General features: G+C 36.5%; 1 protein-coding gene and 1 long non-coding RNA gene across 13 annotated transcripts in view; both read left to right on the top strand.

The window, feature by feature from the left end:
* Positions 1-335: 335 nt before the first annotated feature.
* LOC116732471 (uncharacterized) lies at positions 336-2264 on the top strand. The gene is made up of 2 exons (XR_004341799.1): positions 336-386; positions 1308-2264. It is a non-coding gene; the product is annotated as an uncharacterized LOC116732471 (long non-coding RNA).
* A 1690-nt stretch (positions 2265-3954) lies between these two features.
* The window catches only part of dysf (dysferlin, limb girdle muscular dystrophy 2B (autosomal recessive)), an 88357-nt gene continuing 74980 nt past the window's right edge, over positions 3955-17331 (top strand). For 8 of the 12 annotated variants that reach the window (XM_032583406.1, XM_032583402.1, XM_032583398.1 and 5 more), the window contains exons 1-4: positions 3955-4249; positions 15275-15330; positions 15869-15960; positions 16832-16937. In XM_032583406.1, the coding sequence (XP_032439297.1) occupies positions 4162-4249; positions 15275-15330; positions 15869-15960; positions 16832-16937 (342 nt within the window). In that variant the 5' untranslated portion in view covers positions 3955-4161. Of the gene's footprint in view, positions 4250-7147; positions 7544-15274; positions 15331-15868; positions 15961-16831; positions 16938-17331 lie in introns of those variants that run through there. The other 4 variants (XM_032583405.1, XM_032583407.1, XM_032583400.1 and 1 more) reach the window with 2 other exon arrangements.

Below are 17331 nucleotides of genomic sequence, written 5' to 3'. Positions count from 1 at the left end.
CATGTACAGTAGGTGGCGGTATGCACCTTAAAGCTGCTTGTGATCCGCCATAATAGAAAAGAAGAAGAAGAAGAAGAACTGAAGCATCGACAAGCTAACAAGCTAAAGAGCGAACTTCCGTGATGTTTCAATCGAGGACTTTTACCGTCTCCTGCCCCCTGATTTGATGCCACAGCTTCGACTCCATGCAGCTCGTGTTTTGTCCACGTTTGGAAGCACCTATCTGTGCGAACAGATGTTTTCAATAATGAATTTAAACAAGACCAAGACTTGATCGCGCATTACTGACGAAAATTTTGCGGATTGCCACAGCACAAGAACTAAAACCAGACATGGACGAACTGACCAGGGGAAAACGGTGCCAGACATCCGGCCAGAAAACATTGGTAAGCACAAACAAACTACATTTAAATAGAATGGATGTAAAACCAAAACTCAGTATACTGGAATATGCATATAGTTTATTGATTTTGCTTGTGTTTTGTTTATTTACAGAACACAACACAATGAGGATGTGTGTGAGTTGGTGACAGGGTGAAGAGTGATCAGCGTTGTGTTCAAGGACAGGCAACATCACCTCATTGTTTTGTTCTCATGTGAAATACATGTTGGTTGTGTAATAAATAACGAAAACGTTTTGTGAATGAAGTTGAGAGTTAATATCAAAACTTGTTTTTATTCTTTGTCTGCTTATCTTTAAAGCAGACAAAGATTAATTTTCCCAGTGAATAAAACTGAAACATCGACAAGCTAACGAGCTAAAGAGCGAAGTTTAGCTGAGCAGTTTAAAAATACTGAGCATATTTTTAAACTGAGCAGTAATTTTACATCCATGCAAACTCAAATGTAATATTTAAAACTTGAATACATAAAATCAGTTATTTAACAATATGAGATGTTGTTTAATTTATTTTTAACATTGTATTTTCATACATTTATGCTAGGGTTGCCCAAGTCTAGTTTTCCAGACCTATCACTCTGCAACTTTAGATGCGTTCTTTCTCTAACACACCTGGATCATTGACTCATTCATAGGCCTCTACAGAACTGAGTTGCTGCTAATGAGGGAAGTCAACTTTTTGTCTGGGGTATGTTTTAGCAGGGATGCATCTAAAAGTTGCAGTCTGGAGGACTGCACTTGGGCATTCCTGATTTATACCGTCAATGTGGCCCGTTGAGGGTGGCCAATATGCTGAAGTGGCCCTTGGGGAAATTGAGTTCGACACCCCTGCCCTAGCTTGAATAACATCACATTTTTTAAAATCTAGTTTTAACGTCAGCGGTTCTTCTTCTTCTTCTTCTCCCAGTTGGACTCCAAACTACTGCCGACTGCTGGCCGGGAGAAAAGCTGCGGTCAGAGACTTTGGAGTTGGAGGAGGATCGGAGGAGACTCATGCAGAATGGTACCAAGACGGGATTCGAACCAAAGACCTTCTTGCTGCAAAGCAACCGTGCTTGATTTTGATATTGATTAAATATTTTTGACTATATAATGAAGCTAAGTTGGTTTCACATAGTTAAAATTGAACATATAAATGACCCTAAAGATGTAATTCTGTCCTTTTTTTTATGGTGATTCTGTGTGTAATTATTAAGAAATAGGACTTTGTTTGATGCCTCATAACTCACCCTAGGTCTCATTTCATGCCATTGGTTATTTTCTCTAAATAGCAATGAACAGCAGGAATATTTTTGATACTTAAGTGCTTCTGTGAACAGGTAAGGACAGATATGTGCTGTATAAAACATGTTAATTACATTTTTTACACAAAATCATTCTTAGATAATGAGATTTTAGTCTTATTTTGTGCTCCTTTCAGAATTAGCAGTTTTAGAGCCTCTTTTCACTTTAAATCTAAATAAACTGCTGCTGGCCACGCCCCTCCAACTCAACCTTTATTAAACTCACAATTGTACGGACACGGCCGTACATCTTTTACCCTGAATCAGACTCAGAAGCAGAAGTAAAGACTCATGAACAACTATTAAGAAAGTAGCAAGAGATTTCTGAATGGTAAGTCAATAACAAAACACCTGTCTTTTATAGCACCCGTTGAATACAGCGGTAAAACCAGTTAGCTAGCTTGCTGCTCGTCTGTGGGTGGCGCTCCGCTTGGGTTGCTAAGTGATGGACTGGGCTCGTCTGGGGTTGCTAGGTAACGGGCAGTGCTTGCCCAGCCACTGTGACTTGATAATTATAAAGTTTTTAAAACGACCTGTTGTCCAACCACCTAAAAATATTAAATTATTACCATAAAACAGTATTTTGTTTGTATTTTTTGTGCTTGGCTTGTTTGTAGAAACAGGAGAGACCCAAATGGAAGTACAAAAAGTGAATTTTGCACAAGTGGTTCTTGCTAAACAACAACGTACAATGTGGGGTCAACATACTGAGCTTTATCCCCCACTCTAAAGTTAGCAAACTTCCCACCAGGACACACACACGCACACACACACTGTCTAAATACCTGCAGCCAAGTGGGTTGGATTATAAATAGAAGGGCAACAGAAATCTCCTCCTGACATATCCCAGCCTGCACTGACTAGCAAACATCATTTGTTCTTGTCTGAATGTATAACACTTTGGTTTTTAATATTATTCTTTGGCAGTTGGTGAAAATATGTGAAGTGAAGTCACTGTGAGAAGTTTTACAGTCTGTAAAGTCAAAAGTTTAGACTGAATTCCCCTAACTGCCTTTCTCTCTGACCGCTTTGCTTACTGATCCAAACCATGAGATTCGGATTATCTCCGTCATACGGCACAAAGGGTTGGGGTTCTGGGTTTGATTCATGTAGTTGGACAATAAATTGTATATTTAATTTTATAGTCTATAATAATAATGTCTTTTTCTGCCTTATGATTTAATATTACTACAGTAAAAGGCCTCGATGTAAAGTACTTACTTCTGGAGTGTGTGTTTTTACCACAACTGTTTAGTTTAGAAGTAGGACATAAAAAAAACTTTATCCATGGATTGGATATACATACAGTTTAGTTTAAATACATGAAATGAGTGCTGTTTACTTTGTACTATTTTAACACAAAAGAAGATCTAATCTACACTGAAAACTAGCCATGAAAATTGGTGAAAACTAGCCATGAAAATTGGTGAAAACTAGCCATGAAAATTGGTGAAAACGAGCCCCTTCTTTCTTTTAATAACACCAATCAGTCTGTAGAGCAATTAAATAAGACTGTTAATACAAACAAAATCTATTCAACAGCTGTTAAAGAAGTACTCAAACATGTCGTGAATATGTCAACAATTTGATTGAAATAAACAAAACGACAGTTTGTGTCTTGGTTTGTCACAATTAGCAATAAATCAATTAATTGTATAACAAACTAAAATGAGCTCAATAATTTCCATTTGCCTGATTTATCATGTTTAAATTTTAATTTAAAGGTTACTGACTTTTGAATGTGTTTTTCTTGCGTTATTATGACATTATCATTATATTACTTCAAAATGGTCTCTAAATAACAATATTATCATTTATCGCTACAACGTCTGGGATCATTTATTGTCCAGTAAGTTTTGTTATTGTAACAATTTTATATGTGACAGAAAAATACATAATATCACCCTTTTAAAAATTGTGGAAAATTGTGTTATTTTTTAAGGGTTCAAATATAAAATTTGTCCTTATTCACTTTTACTTGAAGCCTCTTTTTATACACTCAGCCCAGCGTTAATCAGATCATTTATATACTCATAGCTGCTCTGCTTGTCCAGTAAATTTCGTCCAAATTGAATCTCCAATTCATTTTCTCTATGATGCTTTGATTGTTCCAGCAGAGGAGTGTGTAGATAAACAGTGTCATGTTGTTTGGAGGATGATGGTTGGAAAATAAAGGCCACTCTGTGAGTGTGTAGCCCTTTAAGCCAGTTGTGATTGAAGGGACGGTGTGTATCCGAGCATGAGTCAGCTTGTGGACGATTGCTCGGCTATGCAAGTGCTGGAGGTTGGAGGGGGCGAGACAGCTGCTCCACCAGTCGCTCTCCAAGCCCTTATTCATTCCTCCTCTTCTCATTTCCTTCTCTATCTTTAAATGAATCTTCCATGATTTCCTAGATGTGTCTTTGGGATATATGGACCACAGCGTGTGTGTTAGTGTTCATGGGATCTGAAGGACCTGTGCTTGTGTGTGTTTGAGCAATGCTGCGTGTGTTCATTCTGTGCGCGGAGCGCCTACAAACGCCGGACGACGACATCAGTGATGCCTACTGCAGTGTCACCTATGAAGGTATGGATGGCGACCATGTGTTTGAGTAAAAGTCTAGGGAAATTATGGGACAAAAAGCTGAATATCTTTGCTTGCATATATCGGGGCCTTTTCCAGTTGAAGTTGTCATCAAACTCTAAAATAGCTGCAAGGTTATTAGGTAAACCATTCTAATATTAGCGTTTTATAGGGTGCGGCCGACACAGAAAGATGTTAGGATGACGGGAAAGAGTGAGCAGCTAAATTGGGAACGAAGTGGCAGATAGGGAAGAAGAATGTCACTGTTTCCTCTGAAGCCTGGTTGTGTTTATAGTTAGCACCGGTCTTTCAGCAGAGTTTATCCTCTGGGAACCCCAACACTCCTCCCTCTCACAGTCATGCTCATGAGGCACTGAATGAAGCAGCTGGTCCAACAATTAGACTGAAACCAATAAAAAGTTATTAGACAGACAACATTTCTTAAACTGACCACATTTCAGGTGTTATACCTACTATCTAGGTAGAGCTGGACAGTAAATCAGTAATAGTATACTTTGCGGTAGACATTTGATCAATATCAATAGATAATACGTCTGATAGAATAATCAATATATAGAATATTCACTGAACTGATAGGCAGAAAAAAAGACTTTAGCTGTTCAACCTCTCCTGGCTAGCTAAGCTCGCTGGGCGGGATCAACTAACTCACTCGCTCTTTGGTTACCTAGCAACTCATTCATTCTTTGGTTACCTGTTGAGTAACTTGCGCAGCAGCAGCAGTTTCAAGTCCTGCCACCTTGCCTCCTAACTACTTAAAAATAAAAAAAACAATGGCGTGTTAAATCTAACAGTCACTGACAATTGATTGTCAGGGACTGTGGTGTACTTTGTACTGACAAAGTACACCGCAATCCCTGACAATCAATTGTCAGTGATTGTTAGACTACTAAAAGTACTTCATACTTTGTCAGTACAAAGTACACCACAAACTGATTTTTCCAGGTGCTGAAAATACAGTTTTACCTACAGATTGGTTGCTTCGTTCATCTTAAGTAAACATTTAGTACGACTGAGTTCTCTGACCGTGCTTTAAACTTATGACACTGTTTGAGTACAAAGGTTTCCCTGTGTGATATACTGTATGCCAGAGCCTGCAGGACACAAAGACCAACTTGTGACTATCCAGGCAAGAGCCTGGACCTGAATAAACCATTATGAACACTTGTTGAATTATTTGCCACTCAGTTGTCAGTAATCCATTTTTAGAAAACGTGTGTTGTTCTACTCTTTATTTTCATATTTGACACCAAATACCAGCCAAATGTTGGCCAAGAAATTTAACTTAAACCTCAGTGTTATAATGTAATGTCACATAGTTCCAAATACATCACTGAAGACCCTCGCTAACACTGTGTGTAACTATTCACATCGATGAAAATATTTATACACATATGCACAAATATATACAATAAATATATACAGATAAGATAATGTCTAAATCATCCACTACTAATATTAGCATATTAGCACTGACATCGCTAGCGCTAATATTTCTCTTCACTAGAACCAGATTAGCATCTTTGCTAAGCTAAGTAAGGCTACAAATACATAACTGAAAACTTAGCAATTTCTAATACTTTTTAGTGATTAACACTATCGCTAGCACAGATTGTTTTTGTCCTTTTTTAAGCTTCTTAAAGCATTTTATTTCGTAAATAAATTTTTATTTATGCTAGGCTAAAAAGGCTAATATAATGTATGGACATCAAGTAAAAATATGAAAATATTAACAGAAATAAAAACCTTGTAGTGATAACTGACATTATTGCTTGCATAGAAATGTTTCATCTCTATAATTTTATTTAATAAAGTAAATTATTAATTATCAAATAGGAGTGTGACGAAGACTACCTTATTTACTCCTTATTTACCTTATTTACTCCGACGATTTATGCCATTCATAAATCCTGTGGTTGCCTCTGTAATTGTTAATGTTTTAATTTGTTTTATGTACACATGTTTTTGCCTCATTATGTCATCATCAATATTTTAATATTAGTATTATGCATAATTTCTTAATCATATACTATAATATGTATGTAGGCTTGCTTTGTTGTAATTATAATTCATTTGAAATTAATTGCATCACCTCTAAGAATTGTTTTTATTTGATAAAATTTAGTTTTGTATTTCTAAATTTTTTTATCAAAAAGTATTTTGATTATAGCTTCTCTACTAAGTATTAAAAAGTTTTTATCAACTGTATTAAAGCCGTAGAAATTACTTTGTTGTAAATTTTAGTTTCGCTTTCTCTCCAAAGTAATGGAACATTGTGTACACAGTTTGCCACCAGTAGGCGGCGCTATTTTACTGTGTGTGCTTGTATTTACCGTGGTATGGACCTAAAACTGGTGATTTTTAAATAAAATGAAATAAATTTTCAAATAAAGGTTAGTCAAACAATTTGCCTGAATATGTAAATGATGTTTAATACAGTTAACAAAAGCAAAAACATTCTGTTTATGTAACTACATTTCTAAACCAGTAACTATCTATTAAATCAATTTTGTATTTTTTGATTATATGCTTTCATTTTCAGACAACGTGTCTGTTGAAATCTTAAGTAAACCTGCAGATTTTCTCAAATGCCGTAACATATTTTAGAGGTTAAAAAAGGTTGTAATGCAGTTTTGAAAACAAAATTTTTAGCCGTTTTATTTCACTGAAAAGATCAGATTAAAATCAGACCTAAACATTTACCAAAAGAACAACTACACACAGAGACAAAATGAGTGAAGGGAGTAGAAACCGATTTTTTTCTGGCAAATATTTGGCTGAAAAGGAAACAATCAGGAGATAAGAGAGGAAAAGAGAACAGGAAATGTTGAGATTTCCTTTGAATGTGAGGTGTGTGTTCCTGACAGGCTTGCAGTTTTTCTCCACCAGAGATTCAGAGAGAGAAAGAAACGAGAAAACACTGAAACAGACAGAGTGAGAGGACAATCCGTGGATAATCAGCTTCATTTTTTACGCTTAAACAACTTCATCTGGTGGAGATTTTTTTCCAGAAGAAGCTGAGAAGATCTTTATTTCCCATCCAAGGCTGATTATTGTGGATGCCTCGTTATGTAAGCCATTGCTTCTTCCGCCCTGGATCTTTTCGACCTTCTGAACTCGGTCACTTCTCTTTCATTCAGATCTGAAACTGTCAGATCCAAGGGACTTTTTTCAGCCCTTCATCCCAGTTGGATTCTGCTTTAGCCATGTTGCGCTGCGTTCTTCAGCGGGCTAACAACCTCAGGCGATCTGACCCTCTGGCCAGTGTCACGTTTAGAGGTAAGGGGACAGCTCTGGGGCTTTGGCGAAATGTGTCAAAACATCCAAAACCTCCTTTTTTATAGAAGGAATTCATTAATATACAGAATAATATTTTAAAAAATGAACACAGACAAGCAAATCTCAGGACTAATCCCAAATGTTAAGAATTTAAATAGTAGATTTCTCTAGAAAAATCATAAATTGTCATTTTTTGAGAGGTGTGTAATGATAATATAATTAATAAAGTAAAAAAATATATATATACACTTTAAGAAGTATGCTAACTTGCGTACTTCTTGAATGTCTTGAACTATAATTACTATAATATTAAATGTGTTATTGTTGTTTCTCCTACCCACTCCGGTTTGGCTCAACCAAGATGCTAATTTGCTTTATTAAATAAAATTATAGAGAGGAAGCATTTCTATGCTAGCAATAGGATTCATTACCACTAAAAGTTTTTATTTATGTTATGTTACTATAACCTTTTCTGTTTATTTGAGTAACACGTTGTCAAGACATTAGTCTTCTTTAGCCTAGCGTAGACACAAATTTATTTACCTGATAAAATGGTTTAAAAAGCAAATCTGTGTTAGTTACAGTGCTAAGCTCCAAATAGTAGCACTGATTGCTAAGTTTTTCATTTGTACATTTGTCAAGGTTTAATATTTGTCGCCACTTTCTAAGATAAGGTAACACATTAGCCTTGCTTAGCTTAGCGAAGATGCTAATCTGATTCTAGTGAGGAGAAATGTAAGCATTAGCAAAATCTGTGCTAAAATGCTAATGGCCTTCAATATTTTTTATTTGCAACCTTTCTTACACCAACTTAATTGTTTCTACATTTTAAGACTTGAGCTAGCATTTTAGCTTTCCGTCTTTTGCCTCATTGTACAAATGTACAAATGTATGACTGAATGGGTAACAAAGGTAAACAGCTGTTCTACTTGCCCTCCATCATCTTGTTTGTCCAACTTTTTTTGTACTTTCCATAAGTCGGTGTTTGCCTCCTTAATGAGGCGAACTCTGCGCTTAACTTCCTGCCTTTGTCTAAACACAATTTCCTGGTGCCATCAGACATTTACCTCCCTGCTGCAGCCCTAACTTATATCTAATCTCACTGCTAAAACAAAGTGATAAATGGACATGACATTCAAAGCAAAACACAACACTTCAGCCACAAAGATTAATTTCTACTTCAGTGACTGACCTAAAACTCTTTAGCATTATTGATGTGGCATGTTTCCTTTTCCTGAAGTGAAGTCTGATTGGATGATGAGCTTTAGAAAGCTTGAACTTAAAGCTTCTTAACACATTTAGACACAATGTAGCTACAATTGAATAGAGACTGTATAAAAATATAAATTTTAGGTCTTTCCCAAAGATTCTCAATTGGATTTAGGTCTGTACTTTGTCTAGGCCATTGTAATCCACTGATATTCTTTGATTTATACCACTTAATTGCAATGTTTCCATCCATTTTTCATGTGAATTAGTTTCCATTTTCCCTTCAGCTCCTTGTCTGGCTAAGTATCCATCTTCCCTCTGAGGTTTTCACAGAACAGCTAAATTTAAACTAACATAATGTCACACTTTACACTTTAACACTTTTGTTTCGCCGGCTCCTGCTCCTTAAATAACACATGCAGCAATGCTGGCTGACAGACAGACAAACACCTGGGGCCGGGCAGATCTAAACTTGCCGGGTTCACTCCACAGTTCTGCACCACTTTGTGTTGGTCTATCACACTAACAGTGTTTTCACACCTGATAGCCCGGTGACTCGGTTTGATTTGGGACCAAAATTGATACATTTGTTACCTTATCAGTTATTGTGGTTTTCTTCCACACTGCACTGTGTCAAACAAACCAAATCCTTTGAAAACCTGTTCCCCTCCTCACCTGTGGGGGCGCTACACAATGAACCACTGAAGGAAAAAACACAAAAACCTCTGAAGAAGACACTGAGCACAACTTCCTTCAAAAATGTAAACAAAAATGGAGTGACGCCAGATTTTAGTGATTGTTTGATTTCTCATTGGTGTTTGGCAAAAAAAGACAAACTGTTTCTCCTGCTAGCGCTGGGCTTGCAAGTTTATTTAAGGGTGCATTCACACCAGGCCTGTTTAATCTGCTTTAATCCAACTCCTCTTCACTTGGGGAGGTGTGAAGGCATAATCAGACTCTGATGTGGACCAAAAATTTTACTCTGGTCCGCCTATAAACCTAGGTCCTGGTTTGGTTAAAGTGAACTCTGGTGAAGTTGGAATGCATGTGTGTATGCCAACTGGCGCGGAGTCCCCTCCAAAAGCAGGAAGAAGTCTACAGCGCAGGGCATTCTGGGTAAATAATACAACCAACACAAATGCAGGAATCTCACACTAATAGAGAAATGGCTTGTTGTCTTTTCCAAAGACAAAAGAGAAATCCTACAACCTCTAAAATCTAACGCTACTCCATTTTTGTTTAAATTTTATGTAGAAGGAAGCTGCCAGTGTCTTCTTCAGATGTTTTTGTGTTGTTTCTTCAATGGTTTTTGGTGCAACACCAGAGGAACTGGTTTTCCAAAGGATTTAGTTAATTTGTGGAAGAGAACCACACCAGCTGAAAATATAACTGATGTTGTAAAATGGTCCCCAATCAAACGAGTCTACAGGACTACCAGGTGGGCAAACAACCTCAACCCTTTTAAAATAATGGGAAACAATGTACAAAAGTTCAAAGGGCCAATGCCAAACAGCTTATTACAATTTTACACTGACATGTTCTTTGCTATGAACGTCACAACCCCAGATATTTTAAAGGTCTGTATTTTAAACCATTCAAGGACTAGCAGTGAGCATTTCCTTCACTCTGGAAAACAGACACCATGTCCATTTATAGAAATTATAATGGAGCAGCAAGGAAATAGTGGGAGGAGAAGCAGGCAGAGTCATCGTATGGAGGTAATAAATCCCATTCTGGATATAAACATAGGAAGGAGCAGATAGCAGTGCTGCTGTCAGTACTGGAATCTGAAGGTTTTCCCTCCTGTAGAAGATTATTAACATGAAGAGAAGGCTTTGGTTTATGGAAACTGTATTTATTTATTTATAGGTTTATTTATTTATAAGTTATCAAGTCACTCTGACCACCGATGCTGGAATTTAGTAATGCTTTAATGACATTGTGTGGATTGCTTTTCCTCACTCCTGCATCTGTTTGTCTACAGGTGCAAAAGTGATTGAATTTGACAGCAAGTGCTTGTGTTTGTGTGCAGAGTGAAGGACTTCCAGAGAAACAATAAGTTTTCTCATCCATCCAAACCAGGAATAAAAACTTGAAACACTTCTGATTATAATCTGTTGTCTTGTATCTGTTGACTGTATAATTTAATTTCCATTGATCATACATCTGCACAAATTGGAATTATGAAAGCAAATTTGCTCCATGGAAAGTTGCCAATTTTGAAAAAACTCAAGATTTTTGAGTTTTTGCATTTCCCTTACAAATGTACACAAAACTTTGTCAATATTCGGCTAATCTTGAAAAATCAAAAAAACGCACATTTTCACAGTGTTTCTATTAAATAAGAATTAAAATCACAGGTGAATAAGTTTGTTCACATAAGTCATTGCTGTCATCCTCTTACTACTTCCTGTTGTCTTCTTCGCCGTTTCCGACAGCAGTAACATCCAGTCATTGATCACATGACGTGTGTGATGCAAAAAAGTGTTGACTTGGTTTTGCAAAATACACTAAATTTAATACAGCTGAAAAAACACACCTGCGTTTACATTGACCAAAGTGGAGTTACGAAAATAAAATTTGGGGTGGAAACTTTTGCAACACAGGAGTCACGTGATCAACAACCGAACGCTGCTGCTGGCGGAAAGGAGAAGAAAACAGCAGGAAGTGGTATGGGGGAAAGTTTGTTCTTTTATCGCGTCAATAAACTTATTTATATGTGATTTTCATTGCGTTTCTTATCAAAGGTAAACACAGCAATTGCGAAGTTGTGTTTTTACGGCAGCAGTGGAATATCGACAAAGAATTGCATCACATTTGAAACCTAGCTAGTCTAGCGCAAAAATGTAACAAAAAAGTGAGTTTTTGTTGTTGTTTTTTTTTAATCGCCATGCTTCCATTAAGATAATTAAATCCAATTTGCACAATTCGATGGAAAAATGAAAACTACTGCGGCTCATACCATATTGGTGTTTATGCACAATGGTGCTATAAGACAAGAGCTAGCTACTCGCCGGCTCCTGCTCCTTAAATAACATGCAGTAATGCTGACTGACAGACAGACAAACACACGGGGCCGTGCAGATCTAAACTTGGGTTTCACCGGGTTCACTCTGCTCCCTGTTCTATTTTCAGATCATGACAGAAAATGTGCCAAGCTGAACCAGCCGGGAAGTTAATGCTGCTGCGTTACTTCCTCTCAGATTCAAACTCAGATACCAGCCCGAGGGACATTTTAGGGCTTCACACACAGAAAGTAACGCAACCTCTCGACCTGTGTGTGGAAGGGCGGAGATGTTTTTTAAGATATCCTCTAAGAACGGAGGTCCACTTACGTAGGAGCTTCTCAATGTGCGTGTGTGTGTGTTTGCACTTTGTTGACCATGTGTGGGTTGTGTGTTGGGTGATAGAAGTGGGAAAAACAGGAAAGAAAACAAGATTTTGAGGGTGTGCATTACAAGAGGTGGAGAATGGTGTGTTTTTGTTTTTAACTTTCGGAATCAATGGAGATCAGGAGTGTCCAAAGTGCGGTCCGTGGGGCCATCCGTGGCCCTCTGAACGATTTTGTGTGGCCCCTCTCTACAGTTCCAGAGTGAGGCAAAAGTGACCTGTAAGCACAGGTGATTGATGCAGATGGATAATTTTGTTTTGAATTGATTTAGATTAATAATTTTTGCAGACAAATAAAATCTTAAATTTACAAAAAAAAAGTTAAAACATTCATTTACGTCTAAAGTGATTTTTGCATTTGCAGTGATTTTGTAGTTTTATAAGACTACAAATATAGCAACTCTTTCTCAGAAAGTAATCAGACCCTCAACCCCCCCAAAATATTTACTTTTTATGACCCTTTGCTAAAAAAGTTAATAATTAGTTTATTATCTGAGCAGATAAGATAATGAAAGTCACATAAATTTTTGCATTTAATTAAAAAAAATCATAAAAGAACCTGGATGTGCTTTTAACTTGACTATTTTGGCCATTAGGACTAAAGGTTTGAACACCACTCACTCAAGAAAAAAATGCTCAAAGATTGATCAAAAGTCACGTTGTTTTTATCAGTAATATCATAATTCTGAATTTATGTCCAGTTTTACAAAAAAATGTGTACTACTCATGGTTTTCCAGTCAATCGGGTGTTAAATTCCGCAGAGATTATAATTTTAAACTTTGCATTAGTGTAAATTTAGGTTTGATGCTAATTACATTCATTAGGTATCTAAGGAATGAAACAATCATAATGTGTTATTTCATCTATGCAATTAGGACTGAGTCAAATTACACACGTTTTACACAAAAATTATTAATTTCTTGGACATAAAAACATTTTATTGAAAAAGGACATTTAGGGCGTGCCGTGGTGGCGTAGGGGTTAGCGCGACCCACATTTGGAGGCCTCAAGTCCTCGACGCGGCTGTCGCGGGTTCGACTCCCGGACCCGGCGACATTTACCGCATGTCTTCCCCCCTCTCCCTCCCCCTTTCCTGTCAGCCTACTTCATGAAAAGGGACTCTAGAGCCCACAAAAAGACCCCCTGGAGGGGTTATAAAAAAAAAAAAAAAAAAAAAAAAAAAAAAAAAAAAAAAAAAAAAAAAAAAAAGAAAAAGGACATTTATTTTTTAATTGCACTTCTCTGATTTTTCTTTGTTGAACTGAAACGCAGTTCATGATAGATTAAAGTCCTTGAACTTTGGGACAGTTTCTCCGATTGTGTCCAGTTGCATCATGAACGACACAATGAGCATTGTTTTTATTTCCTTCTGTCTGGTTGAATCAAACTCTGTGTCTGGATTTGTTCCTCTTATCCACTGAAACTGAACAAAAATAATGGTAAAGGTCTTCATCAATAACCGGTGATGGTTCACATCCCTGTGTGTGTGTTTATAGTTTGTCCTGGGATGACCTCTGTATAAATACTATGAACTGAATTTAGATCTTTAGGGCTCCTCTGTGGTTGATAACCTATTCTGGCAGTTCATTGTATTGTCTGACCCTCCCGCCTCACTTTCTGCCTGACAGGGCAGGAAATCAGAGCTCAGGACTTCATGTTGCAGGAAGTGACAGAAAGATAACACACACACATAAGGACATTGTTTGTTGGTGGTTGTTATTTGAGAACCGTTTAAAAAAAATAACAAGCTCAGGTTAGCTTTGAAATCAGAGTTGGGACTGATTAGGTTTTGATTTCAGATATCAATAAAATGTCCTATTGAAGACAAGAAAGACTAGAAGACAACGCAGTCCATATGAAGCAGAGATTCAACCCCAAGTACATTGAGTAGAAACATGTCTGTATTAAATAACATGAAAAAAGTCACGTTTATTTATACAACACATTTAAGCAATAAGGAAGTTCAAAGTGCTTTAGATCATAACAAATATAAAATGTACAGTCACCAATTATGAAAGACGCAACAAGCATTACACTTAGTCAAATGCCACAATAAAAATAATCAATAAACATAAAATAAATTGAATAATATTTCATGTATGACGTTTCAAAATCAGCTCCAATCAGGTGGGTTTTAGTCTAGATTTAAATGAACTCAGTGTTTCGGCTGTTTTGCGGTTTTCTGGAAGTTTGTTCCAGATTTATGGTGCATAGAAGCTGAATGCTGCTCCTCCTTGTTTGGTTCTGGTTCTGGGGATGCAGAGCAGAACCAGAACCAGAAGACCTGAGAGGTCTGGAAGGCAGGAGATCTTTAATGTTATTGTGGTGCTAAACTGTTCAGTGATTTATAAACTAACAACAATATTTTAAAGTCTATTCTCTGAGCTACAGAGAGCCAGTGTAGGGACTTTAGAACTGGGTGATGTGCTCTAACATCCTGGTTTTATTCAGAACACCAGCTGCAGCGTTCCGGATCTGATTGATTTTTTAGTCAGATCTGTGAAGACACTGTTGCAGTAATTGATGCGACTAAAGATAAATGAATTTCCATAGACCTTTCTGAGACATTAGACCTCTTATCCTGGAAATGTTCTCCAGGTGATAGAAGGCCGACTTTGTAACTGTCTTTATGTGACTCTGAAGGTTCAGGTCAGAGTTCATCACCACTCCCAGATTTTAGACCTGATCTCTGGTTTCCAGCTGTGGTATCGTTCCTCCTGAAGTTCAAAGATTAAAAACTTTAGCTTTGTTTCTGTTCAGCTGGAGAAAGTTTAGGCACATCCACACATTTATCTGTTCAGTCACCTGGTGACATCATAATGTAAAAATTGTGACAACAGCAACTTTAAGTTGCTGTTTTTCTGTTGCTGGTTCCATGAAGATGTAGCATAAAGCTGAGAAGTGATTGTATAACAAGAGTTCAGCTGTTTTTCAGCTTAATTCATTCAAAACGACTCATTTATCTAATAGAACAACATTTATTTATTGAATTTTCAAGTAGCAGCTTCACTGGAACCTTTTACATTATACTCTTATTTTCCTGGATTAAGAACGATATCATGTTGCAGTGTCAATTATAATCTTTCAATTTGACTGTGCTACTTATCCAACATTTTTTCTTTTTGCTTCAGGGTCAAAGAAGAAGACAAAGGTCATTAAAAACAACCCCAACCCGGTCTGGAACGAGGTGAGTTTCATGTTACCCAATTATCAAAATATCAAACTTGATGAGAAACTTCACATTCTAATATGCCAGAATATACTTACAATATTTTGACATATTAATATGTATATATACTGTATGTATTACCTTTAATTATGCAATTAATTTATATTTCTGAATAAATATATTCTTTGCTGGAGTTTCAGGTTTTAAGAATAATTTTTCATCCATGTTTTCAAACACATGTTGGTCTGATTGATAATCAAAATGGAAAATTTTTTATTTTGCCATACAAGCTAATCTATACCGACCAGAAATCTGTAGAATAAGTCAAAGCTAATGAATTTTCCAGTAAATACAGACTTTAAATAAAATACTTACTCAAACAGCTGAAGTCCAGCAGCACCATAAAACCCTACACTTATGCAAATAGCATGTTAGAATAATTTTAACCAAATCTATGTGATGTTCAGAGTTATTCTATTTTGAGAATTTACCTTTTGATTTCTCTATGCAGATAAAACATTTGAATGCTTTTATGACGTTATTTCCCCTCTGTTAGGGATTTGAATGGGACCTAAAGGGGATTCCTCTGGACTCTGGAGCAGAAATTCACTGCGTGGTCAAAGATCATGAAAAAATGGGAAGAAACAGGTACAAAATTTAAAATGTCTCACTGTTAGCTTTTACGTAGAGTTCATATTTGTGCAATAGCAATAAGTCAGCAAGTTGTTTGAACAGTTTTAGTTCCAGTTATTATTTCTAGAGGAGAATATTTTGGTATCGACCCGATACAAATAAATACAGAGCCAGTATTGCCAATATTGCTACTATTTACTTATCAATGTTGATACATCAAACTACTGACACTTAGGTGTTTTTGTGTATTTTCCGTTAAATTAAAGTTTACAAGTGTCTGCAAAATATGTAAATAACACATTAACAAGATAAATAGAAACAATAAAATAACTAAACTAATTTTTGTGATTTTTTTTCTGAATAAAAAATGTGCAAAAAATTATAATTTGAGAAAAAAATTTTTTGAGGAGGAGATGAGAAACTACAACACAAAAAGAAAATTTCACAAGGCAATTTGAAACTAAAGTATTCATCTTACAATTTTAGTATTATAGTTATGATGTGACTTTGCAATGAGTAAAGCTTCAGTATTAAACAACATTTCCATCAGCTGCACTCCTTCTTCGTCTCCAGTAACCAGAGTTGGGTAGTTATATTTACTCAGTTACATTCACTTGAGGAAATGTTTGGAAAAAATGTACTTATATGAGTACTACGCTGTACTTTTTGTTTTTACTTGAGTAATTTTATTATGAAGTTTTTCTGCTCTTACTTGAGTAAAAATATGTTGAGTACTCTGCCAGCAATGTATGGTAAAGATTTGGATGGATGTACTGTTTACAAATAGGAGTAAAACCATGTCATTGTGTGTAATCTGGGGTTTACTGAATGGGATTATTTTAAAAGAAAAGTCCACGTAAATGTTTGTCTTCACTGGTCTGATCAGGTTTCTGGGTGAATGTCGGCTCGGTCTCAGAGACGTTCTCAACTCTCCCAACTTTGCTGCCACCTTCACCGTCTCCCTGTTGGACACAAAGAGGAACAACACGGGGGTGAGCCGATCAACTGATACAACTCCAACACGTCGATTTTACTGATCCATAAACACACGAGAAACAATAAGTCACACTAAACTCCATGTCACCAAAACTCATTTAATTTAAGCTAATCTACATGCAGCTCAAATATTAAACATAGCTGAACAATTCTGTTAACTAAATGAAACCTGGAGATGTAGGTTTTATTAATTTTGTGCAGTGTGACACAGCAAAAGGAAAAAAACGGAGAAAAAACATTAAAGAATAACTCAAAGCCACTTCTTTCTCGCGCTCTACGTGAACTACGCTACACACAGACGTATCATGATTCAACCCAAAAAAACACTCAAACATTTCCTTCACAAAAAGCAGAACATTCAGTCAGTTACAGTTTTATGGTTTTAGGCTT

The sequence above is a fragment of the Xiphophorus hellerii genome, chromosome 14, assembly GCF_003331165.1.
Source record: "Xiphophorus hellerii strain 12219 chromosome 14, Xiphophorus_hellerii-4.1, whole genome shotgun sequence".
Classification (NCBI taxonomy): domain Eukaryota; kingdom Metazoa; phylum Chordata; class Actinopteri; order Cyprinodontiformes; family Poeciliidae; genus Xiphophorus; species Xiphophorus hellerii.
This window is presented reverse-complemented; position numbering and strand designations above follow the sequence as displayed.